Here is a 17,616-nt window from a genome sequence, read left to right as displayed (position 1 = left end):
TTCCAAACCTTTCCCCCAAAACATTCCCCCTCAAGATACACTCAGCGGACTTTGCCCGTTCTCCTTTGTCCTTCCAAGTTAAACAGTTCCAGAGGGAGGGGAGGGGCACCTATCCCATGTCAAAAGCAGGAAAAAAACCCTGAAAACACAGGGCAAATCCCTTGTGCTGGCTTTCCCTCCTGGAGGGAGCTCAGCAGTGCTGAGCTGGGATGGGGTGAGGAAGAAGCACTGTAGCCCAGCAGACACAGGGAGATTGGCACTCAGGGCTCACCAGGAGCTGGGATCATTCCCATGACATGGCCATTGCATAACCAGCACTTGGAGCTGAACCACCAGTTCTGTGCAGAGGTTTCCATGGTGATATAAATATTGCTCTTTAATAGTGTAATGAAGTTAATTAAATCCAGTTTAATTTCATAGAAATGAATTTCCTGGGGCAGCAGCCTTTGGCAATTTTGGGTTTTGCTGGGTTTTTTTAAGGAATTGCATTCAGAGCTGGGCAACAGCTGGTACCCTGGGCAGGGTCCTTGTGCCCCTGTGACATGTGTGACATGCATGTCATCCTCATTTCTGTGACATGCAGGACTCCCTTGCTTTTCAAAGCAATGCAGGATGTGTCTGGTAAGAAGAGAGAGGTATATTTAAATACCAAAGGCTGGATGCAAAGATGCTTTGGCACAGGTTCAGCAAACCCATTTAGGACACTATTATCTCTTTAGGTGTCTGCTTTCCCACTGAAGTCACGGGGAAGTCAGGAGACGAGTCCTTTGGTGAACCTGAGACTTGTGTTGATTCCTGTCCTCTTAGCAAATTGTGCTGGAGGGAAGAAGGGTGCTGACTTCAGTGGGCTGGTGATTCTAAAATGTAATCCTGTTGCTGGTTTAACTCATTGCAGTCTGGTTGTTTTAAGGAGAATATTTTTTGTTTGTTTTTGTTTAACCTCCCCACAGATTTTCAGAGGTGCTCAAGAGTAGCTGATGTGCCCTCATCTGGTGATCAGAATAACCTCAGAGCAGTGGGCATGGGGGATGTGCTGCCCTGCTGATCAGGAAAGGAAGCATGTCATCCCAGAGTCCCCTCTGCAGGGAAGGGGCTGTAGGTCACTCCACTGCCTGCAAAAAGGGAGCTGGGTCAAAGCTGGAAAACAAAGCTGCCTTCTCTCAAAGGCCCAGGCTGCTTCTGCAAGTGGAGGCTGTTGATAAATTTGCCATCAGTTTGGTGCCCAGCTCCAGGCCTACCTTTGCATCATTAGTCACTTTACAGCAATTTTTAATTTTCTAAAGCACGGATGGGTTTAGCTATTAACACTTGACTTAGAGGCTTAGAACTCTCTGTGGATGTCAGCTGTGCAGACACATGACTTAGGAAATAAGCTACTGTACTTGCATAAACATTTTGGCTCCCCCAGTCCCCGAGGCCAGCGCAGCACATTGATAACACAGATTATGCATGTGACTAATACCTGTGTGGCACAAATGCTGGCTGGCAAGGAAACCCTGATGGCAGGGCCTGGGGAAACACCTCTCTGCTCTCTGGCAGACAGATTTGATCCCATTTTCTGCCAGTAATTTTTAAACAGCTTATGCTGCTGTGAACTGAGTGTGCTCAGTGGTGCCAGCACGGGCACTGAGTTGTGGGGGAGCCCCGCTCCTGCATTCCCTGCAGTGGGGATTGCCTTTGTTTTGCTATTCCTTTTTAAGGAAAAATCATCTTTGGAAGGATGGAATGAGGGTAGGAAACAAATGTATGTGAATTAAGCTGATTATTTTCTCTCTTTGCCATTATGTTGTGGCTCCTAAATAGCAGAGCTGCTCTGGGGGCACAGTGCTGAGGGCCAGTGTGTTTTCCTTGGGGAATAGGGGGCTGTAGCAGGATGCTTTCATCCATGAGGAGCTGTCTGGCTCATTTGGTTTGTACAGCACCAGGGAAAGATGTCTTTGATTGGTTCTGAAAATTGGTTCTGAAAGCCAGGGTGGTTGGGGGTGTATGAGGGTGAGGGTGGAGCAGCTGTGCTGTGGTGTCTGTGGGATAGGGCTGCTCACCTTGGTGCCACCTGTGCCCTCACGGCAGGCAGACCCCAGAGGAATTGAGCTGGGCTTGGCTCAGGGCTTCCTTTTTGCTTGGCCAGGCTGGGTTCACTGGCTCTCAAACCCTGTGAGATGTGAAGGTATTTCCTGAGGGGCACTCTGGCCCCTGTGCTCAATTCTACACTGCTGGGGCCAAGGTGCCTGGAAGCTCCAGGCTGGAGTTCAGCCTCCCAGAGGCGTTTCCAAATATAAACCAATTTAAATGTACTGGAACCCTCAAAAGAGCAGAGTCTCTCATTAACTGAGCTTTCCCTCACATGCTGGTGTGTGTGTGTGGGGAGGGAGGGAGGGGAGGGGGTGCTGCTGCAGATGGCTATGAGGAGAGTGGCCAAGTGAGTTTTTAATGATTGTTATTTTTAAAATCCTGTTAACTTCCCCGTAGTGTTTGAGGAGGGTTTCTTTGTGTCGTTTTTTTGTTTTGTTTTCGTTTTTGCCCTTTGCTATCTGGCAGGAGAGCTTCCCTGGGTGCTTGAAGAGCTGAGAAGCAGTTAATCCTTGCCCTTGGTCTGTGTGCCATTGCTGCCTTGGCTGGCTGAGGGTTCCCTGTGCTGCAGTCACATGCCTGCTGGCCAGGGGCCAGGGCAATCTGATCTGGCTCGGAGGAAACACTATCAGCTGCAGATGCAGCCAGGGTTACCAGAATAGTAAATAACGAGTCACAAGACTCAGGCTATCTTTTCAACGAAAACAAGTATTTTAATATGTTGGTTTTAGTATAGAAATAGTTTCTTTTTTCAAAACAGCCGAGCTGCAAGAGGCTTGTCTTGGGTTAGTTTGCATAGGATGGAGAAATAAACTGTGTTTTACATTAAGTTGTGCTGTTTATCTTCAGCTTCTCAGGTCAGCTGTGTCTGGGGGGTGTAAGTTTTTATACTTGTTTTGAGCTTTGAAATTCCTTGAGTTTGAGATCCTTGGACTTGAGGACTTGAGGTTTCTTTTTTTTTCTTTTTTTTTTTGGCATCTTTAACATCTGCTCCAGTTAATGGGCTGTGAACAGAAAGCTTTCCCCTAATAAACCCCCCAGTCCCAGGTTACCCCTGCAGAGGAATGAACCCCCATGAACCCCCAGTACCCCAGGCCTGTTTGTGCTGCTGGAGACCCTCTGGTGCCCCAGAGGCAGGGCTGGTGTCCCTGGCTGTGTGCCCCACTCCTGTCTGGGCAGCAGGACTGGTGCTCAGCTCTCACCACGCTGGGTTTCCCTCCTAGGACAGGACCAGCAGCAGAGGGTAACAGGGAGCAGCTGGTGAGGCTGCTCCAAAGTGGCCCAGCAGAGCCTCTGGGGAGGGCAGAGGTAACTCAGCTGTGCCTCTCTCCAGCACATGACTCTTTTGTGGCGCTCTCATCGTGTTTCTGGCAGTGGAGGATTTGAAGGTGTAACCTTTGAAGAAGACAGGGTTGATTTTGGCTGTTGTGAACACAGAGAATGGATTTTGTATTTGATGAAAATTGTAAGGAAAAGTAAAGCAGAGAAAGCCATTGCCCCCTCACCTTCTTCCTTCAGGAGCAGCCCTGGTGAGCTCAGTCACCTCTGCTGCCCTTTGGGGAGCAGCTCTGGGGTCAGCACCCAGCTGATCTGTGCCCAGGGGCTGGGGGTGCCTCCCTGCTCCCCAGGCTGGGATGGGCTGAGCTGCTGCTGCTGCAGCTCTCCCTTCTGGGAGTTTCACTTTAAACACTCAGCCATGGAGGATCTGGCAGCTGCTGCTCCAGTGTGTTTGCCTGCCTGCTCTGCACAGCTTTGCTGCTGGAAGTGTCTGTAAATTCTGAGACCACAATATCCAGAGAAGATATATCAAGATACAATAGAAGTTCAGAAGTTTTTATAGCTATAAAAAAGAAGATATAAGATCTTAATAAGTCAGGGGTGGTGCTAGGGATAATGGGGTAATGTATATCTTTGCCTTTTAAAACAAAAATACTTTGCCTAGAAAAAGTAGTGCATTAGCCAGGAAGAAACCTGAATTGATCAGTCATTGCCCATGTCCTTTTGGGCTTTTTCAGGCTTACATTTTTACTGTGTTAAAAATACAGCTTCCCATAGTGTCATAATGTAGGCTTTGTGCTTTAAACTATAGCTTCTTTATATTTAACAGTAATCTGAGGGATTTTAATCTGGTATTTTACTGCAGAGCAAAATTTTAATCATACATTTACTGTCCTCTGTAGAGTCAAAAAGGATGTGGTGAGTGTGTAATAGGTACAGCCACAGGGTGCCTTTACTGTCATCCTCTCTATTTAAAGCTAAAGATGTGAACTGGTTCCCTGCTCTACACACCCACACTTCATAGGTTTGGCCTGGAGATTCACCAAGTTTTTAAAGCAAGGAGGAAGTTAAGGTATTTTTATAAGTGAGATACATACAATCTTGTCCTAGTCATAAATAAAGCAGAAGTTTATTTCAAATGAAATGAAGAACAAGCAGGGAGATAAGAAGAAATGATCCATTCCTTCTCCATTCAGAGCAGGGCAGCTCTTGACTTTTGCCAGGGAATGTTGCTGTGTTTGGGATCAGGTCAGGTGGATGCAGGAGGAACCTGTGAGGTTCAGCTCTCTGAGTTCAAGGGTGAATTTGTGCTATTTAATGAACAACATGGTTTGGAGAATGGTTGCTGAGAGAAATTTTGTTTCTGATAGAAATGAGAGCTGGATCTAAATGTTGCACAGAATTCTTTTAAGCTGGGATTTCTACTTTTTGTTTTTGTTGTTGTTTGGGGTTTTTTGTTTGGGTTGGTTTTTTGGGGGCTGATGGGTTTTTTATTTGTTTTTTTTTCTTTAACCTTCTGGAATTTTTTGGTTTTGTTTTCTAGAACAACTATTTGCAATCTCTACACGATGCCACGGATTGGGGAGCCTGTCTGGCTCACCATGATGTCAGGGACACCAGAGAAGAACCAGCTGTGCCATCGCTTCATGAAGGAGTTCACTTTCTTGATGGAAAATGCTTCCAAAAATCAGTATGGTGGATTTTAGTTTCTAAATTACATGTGTGATTGTGCCTTTTTGTTTCAAACCAATTTTGAATTAGTTATTAAAATCCTGATAATCAAATAATCAAAAGGCCATCCATAAATACCTTCTTTCTGAAACAAATAAGAAATTATCTCATTAAATTCCTGCTTCCTCACAATTCTCTAAATCTTGATAGAGGCTGAACATCTGAAACATGTCCATAGGAAATGTGTGATATGTGTGGATGTCTGGAAAGGGGTGAAGATACCTTACAAAATGCATTAACTTATCTTTCAGAATCAGTTATCATGTGATGAGCAGGATTATACATTCAGGAAGAGCTGTGTCTGTAATACTGTCAGACCACAAACCTTAAATATCATTTTAAAATGCCACTAAAGAACTGCTGTGCTCTTTAGTGCTCACTCACCTCTCTGACCTCAGGCCCCAGCTGTGAGCAGATGCTGAAAACTGAGAAAGAAAGTTCCTGATAAACTGGGGAGAATCTGATAAATTTACTCTTTTGTCAACACTTTATCCCCTTTCCTCGGGGCATGAGCAGGGGAAGTTTTTAAAGGGTTTATCTCCATTACAGTCCTAAAAAGAGCACAAACCTAGTTTGGGTGGGGATGGCACCTGCAGATGAGATGTTTGGTCAGGGTGGGAAGGGGCTGCTGCTGCCATCCTCCAGCTCTGCCACCACCTTTGTCATCCCTTCTGTCCCCTGAGGAGATGGTGACAGTGCTCACTGTGGTCTGCCTGCTCCTGCCCCAGGGCAATGGGACAAACCCCAGGGAGTTGTGAGGGGTGCAGATGTATTTTCTAAAGATCAGTTCCTGCTTCAGTGGATGTCTTTGCTGGGGTTGTCTCCTTTGATCCCTGCCATTGAGTTCTGTACATATTGGTTACATTTAAATAGTCATTTATTTGGGTTCGTTCTCTTTATTTTAAATATAATAGATTTTAAGTGATGGAAAACAGAGAAAAATTAAGCCCTTTATCCTTCCCAATTTAGTTTTAAATCTCTCCTCCTTTGGCTGTCTGTGGTGTGGCTGCATGGAAGCTGTAGGGTTCCTGATGCTTGTAAATTATTCAAATAACACCATTTTGAGACATTTGGCTCTTTTCCTCCCCACACATGAGCCACTGTGGCCAACAGCACCATGTGTTGGTGTGTGGAGCCTCTTGGGCCAAGCTCCTACCAGGAAAACCAACTGGAAAGACTCCACAGAGCAGAAACCTTGCTCCATCATTGCAGTAAATCAGATAGTTCATGTCTTTCAGGAAGTTTTTTCACCTTAGCTGCTTAGCCAGTGAAAACTGTTTTGCCAGCATAGGAGCACAGCTTCTCTGGCTGAGCTACAGAACTTTGTGGGGGTTATTTTTGAAAAGGAGCAGGGGTATGGGCTGAAATTGCACAATAGTTAGGTGAAAGAACACAGCACCCAGCTGTTTTACAGGTTTGGTGGCAATAGTCTTCATTCTCATCCACAGTCACAAGGGGTTTGGGATCTCCTTGGGGTACAGGGGCCACACAGTGCCACTGCTTTCTTACAGTGAGTGAAATTAATTGGTTTTGAGATGTTTTACAACATAAAACTTGCAAAATAGGAAGTCTTATAATTGTTGCCAAACAGAGTGAGTGAGATGCCACAAAGTTAAAATTTTTCATTTTACTTTAAATGTGTGTTCTAAAAAAGAGCTTTGCCAGGGTGGGAGGGAGGGTCCAGCCACCCTGTCTCTCCCCAAGGAACCAAGACTGAAGGGATGATCTCTGCTGATTTTGTTTCTTTAATCCTTGATCCATATAGACTAGAGCTGCTGTCAGTTTAACATCTTGACTGTATCTCTGGAAAAAGAAAAAACATATTGAACATTTTGCTTTCAGGTTTTTACCAGCTTTGCTGACTGCAGTGCTGACCAACCACCTAGCCTGGGTCCCCACTGTCATGCCCAATGGCCAACCACCAATAAGGATCTTCCTGGAGAAGCATTCTTCCCAGAGTGTGGACATGCTGGCCAAAACTCATCCCTACAACCCTCTGTGGGCTCAGCTTGGTAGGTGGCAAAACCTCTGAACCCCCAGCAGCTTTACAGAAATGGCAGTGCATGAGGTGGGGTTTAGAAATGGGAGTGCATGAGGTGGGGTTTATCATGCTGCTTACTCCCCTCCCAGGTTATTTATTTTCAATACAAAATGAGAGAAAAGTGTGTTTCAAGCTTAGAGGTGGTCACTGTGGTTTTTTATGCTCTAAGTTTTTAAGGTATTATCCATTAAAAAATGCTGGCCAAAAAGTAAAGCCCTCTTTAGTCCTCTGGGTTGGGTCCTTTAAGGTTCCCTGCTCTGGTGCTGGGGGAGGATTCCAGGCCTCCTCTGGTCCTCCTGCTCCTCCTGTAAGGAAAATCTGCTTTTATGTTTTGAGATGCCACTATCACTAAACCTCATTATGGAATGAGAAAATCAAGAAAATTCGTCTTTTGATCAGAAGTGAACATACTTTGAATACAACAGGGTGGAGCAGAACAGGAAGTCAAAGCTTGGCAAGCCCCAGGGAAGGTCTCAGAGCCCAGTCAGTGCTGTAGCTGGTCACACTGTCTGATAATTGCCCAGGAGAGAAGAGCAGGGGAGGTCAGGTTGTCTGCTCTGCACACAAACTCAGTCATAGGATTTGATTAGGGAAGGTGAGGAGGGTTTTGTGAGGTTGTCCTATTTCTGTACAGGTAGGAATGGCCAGGGTGTTGGCAAGAAAACTTGATTTCAGGCCTCATGTGTCTTGAGGGAGGTGGTGAGGGTGGCCTTCAAGAGGACTCCTTGTCCCCTCAGCCCTGCAGTCATGCAGTGCCCTGATAGCTCCAGAGCACACAGCCACTTGCCCAGGTGACTCAGTACAGCCAGAGCACCCCATCCAAGCCATGGCAGAACTCAAGGAGGGCAGGAGAAGGAGGTTGGCTTCAGCCATGCACCTGTCATGGTCACTTTTTGTCCTCATTCCTGGCATAGGTTTGTTTCTTTTACAGCTTTCTTTTGTGGGTAAAAGTCCAGCCCACTTTCCAGACTCTCCAGGATAATTTGGCACAGGCGCCTCCTCTGTGCCATGGCTGTATAAGGATCCCAGGAGATGAGCCTCCAAAGCTGGAGTGAGGTGGTGTGAATGCTCCCTGATGTGTGGGATCAGATGTCCCCCTGACCAGTGGCTCACCTTACAGATCATACCAACAGCATCTTTGGGATTCTCTTACTGAAAACAAAATACAGCATAGCTGTTTTAACTCTACTGCTTCAGTATTTCTCTCTTATAGACCTGGCCTTTGAAAACTGGCCCAACAGCTGGCTGTTAGAAGAATAAATTATTGTAAAGATTCCAAATAATTGTGTGTTTAATTTCCTGTCCTAGGTGACCTGTATGGGGCCATTGGATCACCTGTGAGATTAGCAAAAACAGTTGTGGTTGGCAAAAGACATGACCTCGTCCAGAGGTTGCTTTATTTCCTCACTTACTTCATCAGATGCTCTGAACTTCAAGAGACACACCTGCTGGAAAATGGGGAAGATGAGGCCATTGTCATGCCTGGCACTGTGATCACTACCACGCTGGAGAAAGGAGAAGTGGAAGAGTCTGAGTACGTGCTTGTCACGATGCACAAGAACAGGGGCAACTTGCTCCCCACCGAGTCTGAAGAGATGAGAGCTCCCAACTGCAGCTGTAAATACTGCAAATGTCCCATCTCCCTCGCACAGAACATAGAAGGTGTTGCACAGCAGGAGAGAGAAGACATGCAAAGCACTCCTAAGGTAGAGCTGGAATCTTCTTCAGACGAGAACAGAACCATTGTTCCTGAGGATGGCCAGGAAGATGCCGTGGATGGGACACAGCCAAGGCCCTGCCTGGATGCCAAACTGGAGACTGTGGTGTGCACAGGGTCAGCTTCACCCGAGAAATGTGTGGGGGCAGAATCTTGTTTGGAGCCAGCAGGCAGCACGTGGAGGAGTGAGGATGCTCTGGAGGCGGGCAGCCAGGCAGGAGGGGGCACAAGGACACCTGGCATTGCTGTGGAGAAGAAGCCACCTGATAAGCTCTTCATGGACACGTTCCCCTGCAGCGCTGCCGAGGCTCAGACAAAGGTGACTTTCCTCATCGGAGATTCCATGTCACCTGACTCAGACATTGAACTGAGAAGTCAGGCAGTAGTGGAACAAATTGCCAGGCATCACAGCCCGCCAGCAGCGGAGGCAGGAGTGTCTGCTGATCAGAACTGTGAAGCTAAACAAACTGTTGAGGACCAAAATAGAGACTGTGGGACAGCTGAACCCTTTCCTCAAGTTGCTAGTGAGCATCAGAGCTGGAACTCAAACCCATACAGTGCTGAGAGCATGAGTCTGTTTGATGAATATTTCACTGATGACAGTTCAGTTGAAACCCAGACTACTGATGATATTCCAGGGCAAGCAGCTGCAAACCTTCTTGCTCACAACAGTAGTTTAGAATTTTCTAAAAAGCTCTGTACAAAGGCTTGCAAACCACCTAGTGAATTTTGTAAATTTATGGACTCTGTTCGACAAGAGACCTACAAAAACTGCTTTAATGAGCAGGACCAAAGAGAGAAAATCTCTATTCGCGTCCCCCATGGGGACAGGGAAAATGTAGAGAAAAAAGTGGCCCCGGGAATTGATTGGGACATTCCAAGAAATGAGAGTTCAGACAGTGCCCTGGGTGACAGCGAGAGTGAGGATACAGGCCATGATCTAACCAGACTGGGCAGTAACTATTATGGAGGAGAGCAAGAAGACTGGGCAGAGGAATATGAGATTCCCTTCCCTGGGTAAGTACTGTTCAGCACTAACACAGCCTAAAAAGATGGAGCCTCTTCTCATGTCACCTATTTGGAGGACTGTAGCCTCACTTGGCATCAGGGGTTGGAAAAGTGTCTCTTGAGCTTGCTGGTTGTTGAGGAATATTGAGAGATCAGTTGTCTGGAAAAAAATACTAATGGTGTATTGTGATCTTGGCTTGTATTCTCTGCTTCCATGACAAGCTGACTGCAAAAGCTGACTGTAAACTTTTTTAAAAGTGCTTGACTTCAAGTTGGAAGAGATATGAAAAACGTAGAAATGCATCCTATGTAAGGTGAATTTACTGTTTACTGTTGTACATCTTTTTGATATGCCTTTCTTGCAGGTCAAAATTAGTTGAAGTCAACTCTGTCCAGCCCAGTATTGCCAATTTTGGAAGATCCTTACTAGGAGGCTACTGTTCCTCTTACGTCCCTGACTTTGTTTTGCAAGGAATAGGAAGTGATGAAAAGCTGAGGCACTGTTTGGTGTCAGATTTGTCTCATGCTGTGCAGGTAATTAAGCTATATTTGGTAAATGTATTTCTCACAGTAGGGAAAGATAAATGTTTGTGAAGGTACAAACCTGCTGGAAGTGGAAATATTTCCTGTCACAGCTCCTGTCGGATTTCTCCAGTCCCAGGTCACCAATTTTTCTCCTCTCTCAATTAATGTATCTGAAAATCATGGATATTCCACTGCAGTTCTGGAGCATGAACGATGAGGCTCCCACTGAAGCCAGCTGGGAGGCTTGTACCCTGGGAAGATGGATCTCAGTGCTGAGTTCTGTCACTGTCTCCTGTAGCTTGGCAGCTGATGGTTGTGTCCCCACAGGATGGAGTGATGTTAAACAAGCCCATATTCCGAGGTTGTGCCTCTCTCCCTGGGCACAGAGTCCTTCTGCAGTGGTGCAGAAGCTCTCATTGCTCCCTGCTCTGTCCCTGCACGTCTGACTCATGTGCTGCTGCTTGTGCAGCAGAATGTGTTCTCCATCACAAATGTGCAGTGTTTTGGAGACATTGCTCCTTCTTTAGGATGGTAGTCCATGTGTCCAACAGCACTGTCCTCATTGGAAAAGGAGAAACCAATGTAAAGATAATGGTCTGAAGGGAACTCGTGCTTCTGACGTGTTGGAGATCATCTCTCCTCCACAGCAGTTTTTCCCTAGATGAACTGGGCCATGACTAGGAAGTGTGGTATTTCCTCCCCCTTTTACCAGGAAAGAAGTAGAAAGCAGGCTGTCACTGAAAGTGTGACATCTGCTCCCATCTAGTTTAGTCTCCAGAGAATAAGGAAAAACAGGCTGCTGAGCAGCCACTTTCCTGAGAGCTTCCAAAAAGTCCTCTTTTCCCTACTCACTTCAACAGTGTGCATTAGACCTGCAGCCATTCTCTGCATGCCCTTGCTGACTCCTTGGAAGCAGATAATTGCTAACAGTTCAGCCCAGAAAATTTATTAGGGAAGGACAGTGGGTTTCCAAAGATCCTTTTTTGAAGCCTTTTTCGTGGCTTTGGAGCGGTGGAACGCCAGCAGGAGGGAATGGCAAGGCACAGGCTTGGTTCCTAACTCCCTCTGCTGGCCTCCCGTGAAGGAAAACCTGTGACAGCTGGGGATAATCTGACCTCATTAACACACTAAACAGCAAGTTGGATTTCTGGTGCTTTCAGTTTTAGGAGTTTAAAATACACTTTAGATGTGTTTGAATTCTTTATATCAAATACCAAAAGATGTTACTGTCAGCCAGTGACATGCTTTAAAGCCTGTAAGGGAAGATAAAATAGTCACTATCCTTCTAAGACTGTGCCTTGTTCAAAAAACCCTGCTGGTTTTAATGGATGGAATGCAAAGTGGGCAAATGTATTTTAGGTGAAGCAGTGTCTGGGATGCTATCCTGCTATCCAGCAATGCTCTCCTAATATCCAGGAAGGGTATTTCTGTGAAAAGTTTTGTGAAAAGAGTGCTGTCATTTGTCATTCTTGGGGCTCTGCTCTTCATTTTTTGTTCCTAGCACCCTGTTCTGGACGAGCCCATTGCAGAAGCTGTGTGCATTATTGCAGACACGGACAAGTGGACGGTGCAAGTGGCCAGTAGCCAGAGGCGAATGATTGAGAACAAACTAGGAAAAGAAGTGTTAGTCTCCAGTCTTGTCTCCAACCTGCTTCATTCCACTCTTCAGCTTTACAAGCATAATTTATCTCCAAACTTTGTAAGTCTAAATGGAAACCATGAGGGCAATGGTTTTGAAGCACCCTTTAACTTCCCAGGTTAGAGATACGTAAGGCTCTGCCTAGTGTTTGTTTTCATAGCCAGTGCAACTTCTGGTGTAGCTGTTTGTGATGCCTATTGAAATGCCACTCTAATCAAAACAGCTGCCTCATTAATTTTGATTTAACATGTAATCAAAGGCTTCTGCTCAAAAATGAAAGTCCTGCCCGTGAATATCTCACCTAGACACAGCCACAGAACAGTCAACAGGGGTGTGGGATCTGTACTCTCTGGTTTGGTTCTGTCTTCTCCCTGACACAACTCCTTTTGCTTTTTTTAGTGTGTGATGCACCTGGAAGATCGGCTGCAGGAGCTCTACTTCAAAAGCAAGATGCTGTCCGAGTATCTCAAGGGCCAGATGAGAGTCCATGTCAAGGAGCTGGGCGTGGTGCTGGGGTATGGTCACAGCCTTGTCCCAGCAGTGCTACCCTGGGTGTCCTGGTGCCACACCCTGCGCCTGGGCTTGTTCCTAAGCATGGCAAAATGGATTCCTAAGTGGGACTGGAACTCCTAAGTTACCCATGGCTTCAGGCTTCTCCTGAGGCTTTGCTCAGTCACAAGGATCCCCCAGCCTTTCTGTCTTCCCTGTGGGCAGGAGGATGGGCTCAGCACTCCGGAGCTTATCAAACTCCCTTCTTAGCTGGTCAGTCGTCACTGAACAGCATGGGGCACCTGATTCCTCCAGGTTGACTTTCCCTACATGGCAGAAAACACTCTCTGTGTCATGTAAGGCACATAATACCTCTCTGTGGGAGTGGGGCATGGGCAGAGGAGCTATTTAAGGGGTGTTTGTAGGAAGGCTCTGATATGTTTTCCTGCAGAGGAGTACAGTGTGAGCAGGAAGGCACACAGAGCATGTGTGGTGCTGGACATAGCGGCTTTAGCTGGTCCTCCGCTCCTGAACTGTGTTCCCCAACTATTATTCCCTTTACTCTGAAGTTAGGCAGGAATTTTCCTTCCCCCATCTGCTTCCTCACCAGTTTGTTGGCCCTGTTAAAACCCCAGCAGACAGGTGGGAGCTCAGGCAGTGCTAACACTGTGGGAGCAGGCACATCTGGAGGGGTGGGAGGAGCAATCTGGCAGCTGCAGTGTGTAACCCATGGCCCCGGTGCAAGTGCTGGGGCTCGAGCAGGCGGTGTGGGTTCTGACACGTGTTCAGCCCAGTGACATTTCAGGCTGGATTAAACATGACTCTTCTGCTTCCTTTCAGGATTGAATCCAGCGACCTCCCCTTGCTGGCAGCTGTAGCGAGCACTCACTCTCCGTACGTTGCCCAGATCCTGCTTTAAAATGCCAGAGGCCACAGACTTTGACTTTTTTGCTTCTCTGGAAACAAAGTGGAAGACAACTTGTTCTGGCTCCTTTCTCTTTGCAGCAAGTAAAACAAACTGCTTGTTGAGCTTGCAGCACCTCCATATATGACTGCATGGTGTGCAAACAGTTGGAGACTTCTCTTCTCCCACTTAGCAACTTATAAAAAGGATAAAGAAAGGAGAAAGGAAAACTGAGTAAGCCCACGATTTCCACCACAGAAAAGTGGAGATTTTAGCAAAGCTGAAGAGATGCATTTTTTAGCAGTTTCTGCCACAATGGCTGACTGTGACTTACACTGGGGAATGGAGGAAGAACTGCTCTGAGAAATACATGATGCCATCACCCCTTATAAACTGAACTGAGAGCAGCTGCCTTCAGCCAGGCTGCAGCTGATGAGGATCACATTAGGATCTGTAATTCTCAAGCTGCAATGATTTGTAAACAACTTCTACTTTTTCACATCATAGTCCAATTCTGAATACTTCCCAGAGGATTAACAGGGCAGAGGCCTGGGTTTTTTTGTAAAGAGCTTATTAATGACAGTCAGCTACAGAATTTATTTATGATCTTTCTCCTGGGAAGAGGAAATAGTGGGGGACAGAGGGTGACAGGGAGAACGGAGGAAGAGGCCAACAGACAAACTAGCGATGGAGATTCTTGGCTGGATGCTGTAACCAGTATTAAATGTTTATAATGTTTAAATGTTGCTTTATACTAAATGATGCTTTTCTTCGTCAACGTAATCAAAATGTTAAAAACAAAAATAATCTAAAGAGAACGTTGGCTGAAATTTCCCCATGGGTTCCCCAGAATGACATGACAATTACCTCTAACTTTTTTATGATATATAAAATCTTGGACCATCATATTCTTTTTACAGCAGTCAGTCAGCTATTGAAATAATGAACTAGAAATAATTGTACCAAAGCATTGGGGAAAGAATGAGTAGACTATTACCCTTAATTGCTCAGGTAACAAATTGATACATTTTTTAAAACAAACAAAAAAACAAGAACATTGATTACACCATAGTGTAATAATATCCAAATTATTTTTTGACAAATATACCCTTGCTGCAGATAACTCTAATCCCTTTTCTACTCACTTGTGTAATTACCAGCAGGAAATGTTGTTTATTTTATTCTCAGCATTTCTCTTTTACTCAGCCATCACTGGTTTGTCATTGTATATACAATAGCTGTACGAGTAGCTGATGGACCCAACCTGGTGTAAGTAATGTAAATAGACAGTGGGAGGTGGATTATGTTTTCGAAGGCTCTACTACCTCAGTTTAACTGGACATTTCATTCTAGGCTTTGCTTTCCATATTTGTCCTAGCAGCCAATTAATGTTGCTGATTTTTAGCTTCTGTTTTCATCTGTTAGGTTTAGCATATTGAAATTCATGGATTATCCACACAAGTAGGAGACACGTATTCACCTGGTCGCTGAACTCTATAAAATTTCTATAAATACATCATTCTGTAATCATCTTTTCAATAGTACAGCATGCCTGCTATTGTTGTTTGCAGATTTACTTTAAGTACAAATCTTATTTTAACCATTTGATAAACTTGAAAACAATAGGAGAGATTCCTGCCCCACCTCTCTCCTCCCTTCCTTCTTTGGGGCCAGGATTCACCTGGAGTAGTTTTTCAGTACTACTTAAAATCTGTCACCTAAAACTCTGTTTCAGGGAGATCTATGTGGCAAACCCACTCCTCCCTTCCATGTAGGATTGAGTCTACATCAGGAAGTGACCCCAACATTCATACAGGCAGTGTCATTGGAAACTCTTTTGTATATAAAATCTAATGCTGACTGCTGCAGGGGAAAACCTTGTGTTTAATATGTGATCCAAGGATTTGTTTCTCCCATTTTTCAAATGTCCTTTCCTTGCCACACAATTATATTACATCTGGCTTTTGGAATGAGCACAAAACAGGGGCCCAGTTGTGTAAACACAATTCTAATGAAATATAGGATTGCACTCAGAACATGAATGTTTAACTCTTTGCTAGGACACGTGGTACGGGCAGTAGTTGGATACCATGTTGTGCACAGACTGGCACAGTGACCTGGCAGTGTCTGTGCTGCTGGAGCTGGCAGAGGAGGGTGCTGTGGGTGAGCTCATCCACAGCAGGTGCCCAGAGAGCTGGGCAGCTGCCCCCTCACCCTGGCATCCCCCAGGACTGTGCTCACAGTGATCCTTACAGGGCAATACTGGTCCTCATTTCAGCCTTTATTGTGCAAATTGTTGGGGTCACTTTGAAATGGGTTTGACTCTCCAGAAAGGCCCTTGCAGGCCTGCAGTGATGACTGATGTGAGAGGAGAAGGAGGTGGCTGTGAGTGGCACCTTCTCTGCTGCCCTCTGCCCAGCACCAGCCAGTAATGGCATTATGGTGTGCTCAGTCAGCCCCAGGTGGAGCAGACACAGATGCAGCTTCCTCATCATCCTCCCACAGTGCCAGTCCCTCCTAGCATGGCAGCAGCCCCTCCACCTCTCAGCAGTGTTGTGGGCAGAACACAACCAAACCCTTGTGTGATGGGAAGTTTTCCTGTGAGTGAACTTTTTGGGTACGTGAACAATGTGGTACGTATGTCCGTTTGTTAAATACGAAAAGGGATTTTTACAGGATATAGAATTGACTTTTTAAAATATATCACTATTCTTTTATGTGAATAGAAAACTAATGTTTGATTTATTTTTTTCCACTACTCCCAATCTCCATTATTAACATGTCTTAATTTTCTGGCTGAAACCTAATTATACTAGGCACACAAATTAGCAAATTTGATTTTGTTGCAATTGGCAAACACTGGGCTGCTAAGAACAAAAAACTGTTTAAAAGAACAGATTTTACACCTTGCATATGTTTTCCCTATTAGTTCTTAGAAATGTTTTATGACAATTTTTTGCTTTCTCTAAATTATTTAGATGGTGGTACTTGTAAAATGCTGGGTAAAATGTACATACTTGTTATCTCTTCTGTTTTTGTATATATTTCCCAAGATGTGCACTTGTATTATAATAACCATTCCCAATTTTAGGGGAAATTTGTGCAATAAATACAGTATGTCAGTTTAGTTCTGGTACCTTATGTGTCCCTTTCTTGACATGTGCTATGAGTCTGTGGGTGAGTGAACCATATTACATTTGACACCTGTCTCTTCTCAGCTCCCCTTTTTGGGGCGTTGATTCTGGCACTTGCAGTGCTGCTGCCATTTTAATTTGGGAACTTGTAAGGAATTAATTGTTTCAAATAGGAATTGGTGTTTGAACTTGCTGTCCCTTCAGCTGTGAATGTTGTTGGCCCCCAGAAGGCAATAGTGAGGTGGGAGGGAGGTCCTGATGCTCTGTACCAATGCTTGACTTTGTGTGAGATGAACAAGCATAAGCAGAAAGCCATTGTCTTCCACTGGTTCATACATTCATTCCTAAAGTGACTTGCAAGGAAGTTTGTCACAGAGGTGTTTGCCATTGTGCTTGTCACTCATTTGTGCCCATCTGCCTGAGGACAATCCCTTCTCTGTCTGGGCTGCTGCACAGAAATGAAGGTTATTGAGAAGTTGTCATAAGGTTTTATTAAGTCTAAGTTCAAATCGTGATAGCAATGCTGCCAAGAAAATTGAAGTAATAATCATACAACAGGAAAAACAATTAGGAAGATGTAGAAGAGTGTACAAATGAGGCTTTAAAGCATCTGGGTTAAATAAGGTCCTGTGTTCCCAGAGAATGGAAAAAGGACAAGCAGAAGATGGAAACCTTTGCTTGAAGCAGCTGATCTTCTATTTTTGATAAATGCTACATGGATTCCTGCCCTGGTACATACCTGCCCCAGGTGCCCTTGCCACATGTGAGGTGCAGGATGAGCTGAGGGATGAGCTGAGGTCAGTGTCCCCAAGCCCTGTCTTGCAGTGACGATGGAATGCTGTGGGTCCCACATTCAGCACAGCCAGACAGCATTGGAGCCTTCTAGGATTTCCACTTGCACCTGCCAAGTCCTGTAAAAGGATGCCCATGATGGGAGTGTTTGGAAGAATGGAATTTGTCCTCTCTCAGAGGAATGAAGGCCACAACAACTGACTCTTGGGTGCTTAAACTGGTCCTGTAACACCACCCTGAGGTTTCGCTGTGTGCAGGGATGAATTGCTCTGCCTGCCTTCTCTGCTG

General features: G+C 45.4%; 1 protein-coding gene across 3 annotated transcripts in view; it reads left to right on the top strand.

Annotated features, from left to right (window-relative positions):
- Positions 1 to 16,529, top strand: part of FNIP1 (folliculin interacting protein 1) — a 64,435-nt gene extending 47,906 nt beyond the window's left edge. For all 3 annotated transcript variants that reach the window (XM_074552016.1, XM_074552015.1, XM_005483583.4), the window contains 7 exons: positions 4,892 to 5,038; positions 6,922 to 7,091; positions 8,429 to 9,854; positions 10,211 to 10,379; positions 11,872 to 12,069; positions 12,409 to 12,524; positions 13,339 to 16,529. In XM_074552016.1, coding sequence (XP_074408117.1) covers positions 4,892 to 5,038; positions 6,922 to 7,091; positions 8,429 to 9,854; positions 10,211 to 10,379; positions 11,872 to 12,069; positions 12,409 to 12,524; positions 13,339 to 13,417 — 2,305 coding nt within the window. In that variant the 3' untranslated portion in view covers positions 13,418 to 16,529. The remainder of the gene's footprint in view (positions 1 to 4,891; positions 5,039 to 6,921; positions 7,092 to 8,428; positions 9,855 to 10,210; positions 10,380 to 11,871; positions 12,070 to 12,408; positions 12,525 to 13,338) is intronic.
- The last annotated feature ends 1,087 nt before the right edge of the window (positions 16,530 to 17,616 follow it).

Source organism: Zonotrichia albicollis, chromosome 15, assembly GCF_047830755.1.
Source record: "Zonotrichia albicollis isolate bZonAlb1 chromosome 15, bZonAlb1.hap1, whole genome shotgun sequence".
NCBI classification, from domain to species: Eukaryota; Metazoa; Chordata; class Aves; order Passeriformes; family Passerellidae; genus Zonotrichia; species Zonotrichia albicollis.
The sequence above is the reverse complement of the archived record's forward strand: the minus strand, read 5'-3'. Positions and strand labels throughout refer to the sequence as shown.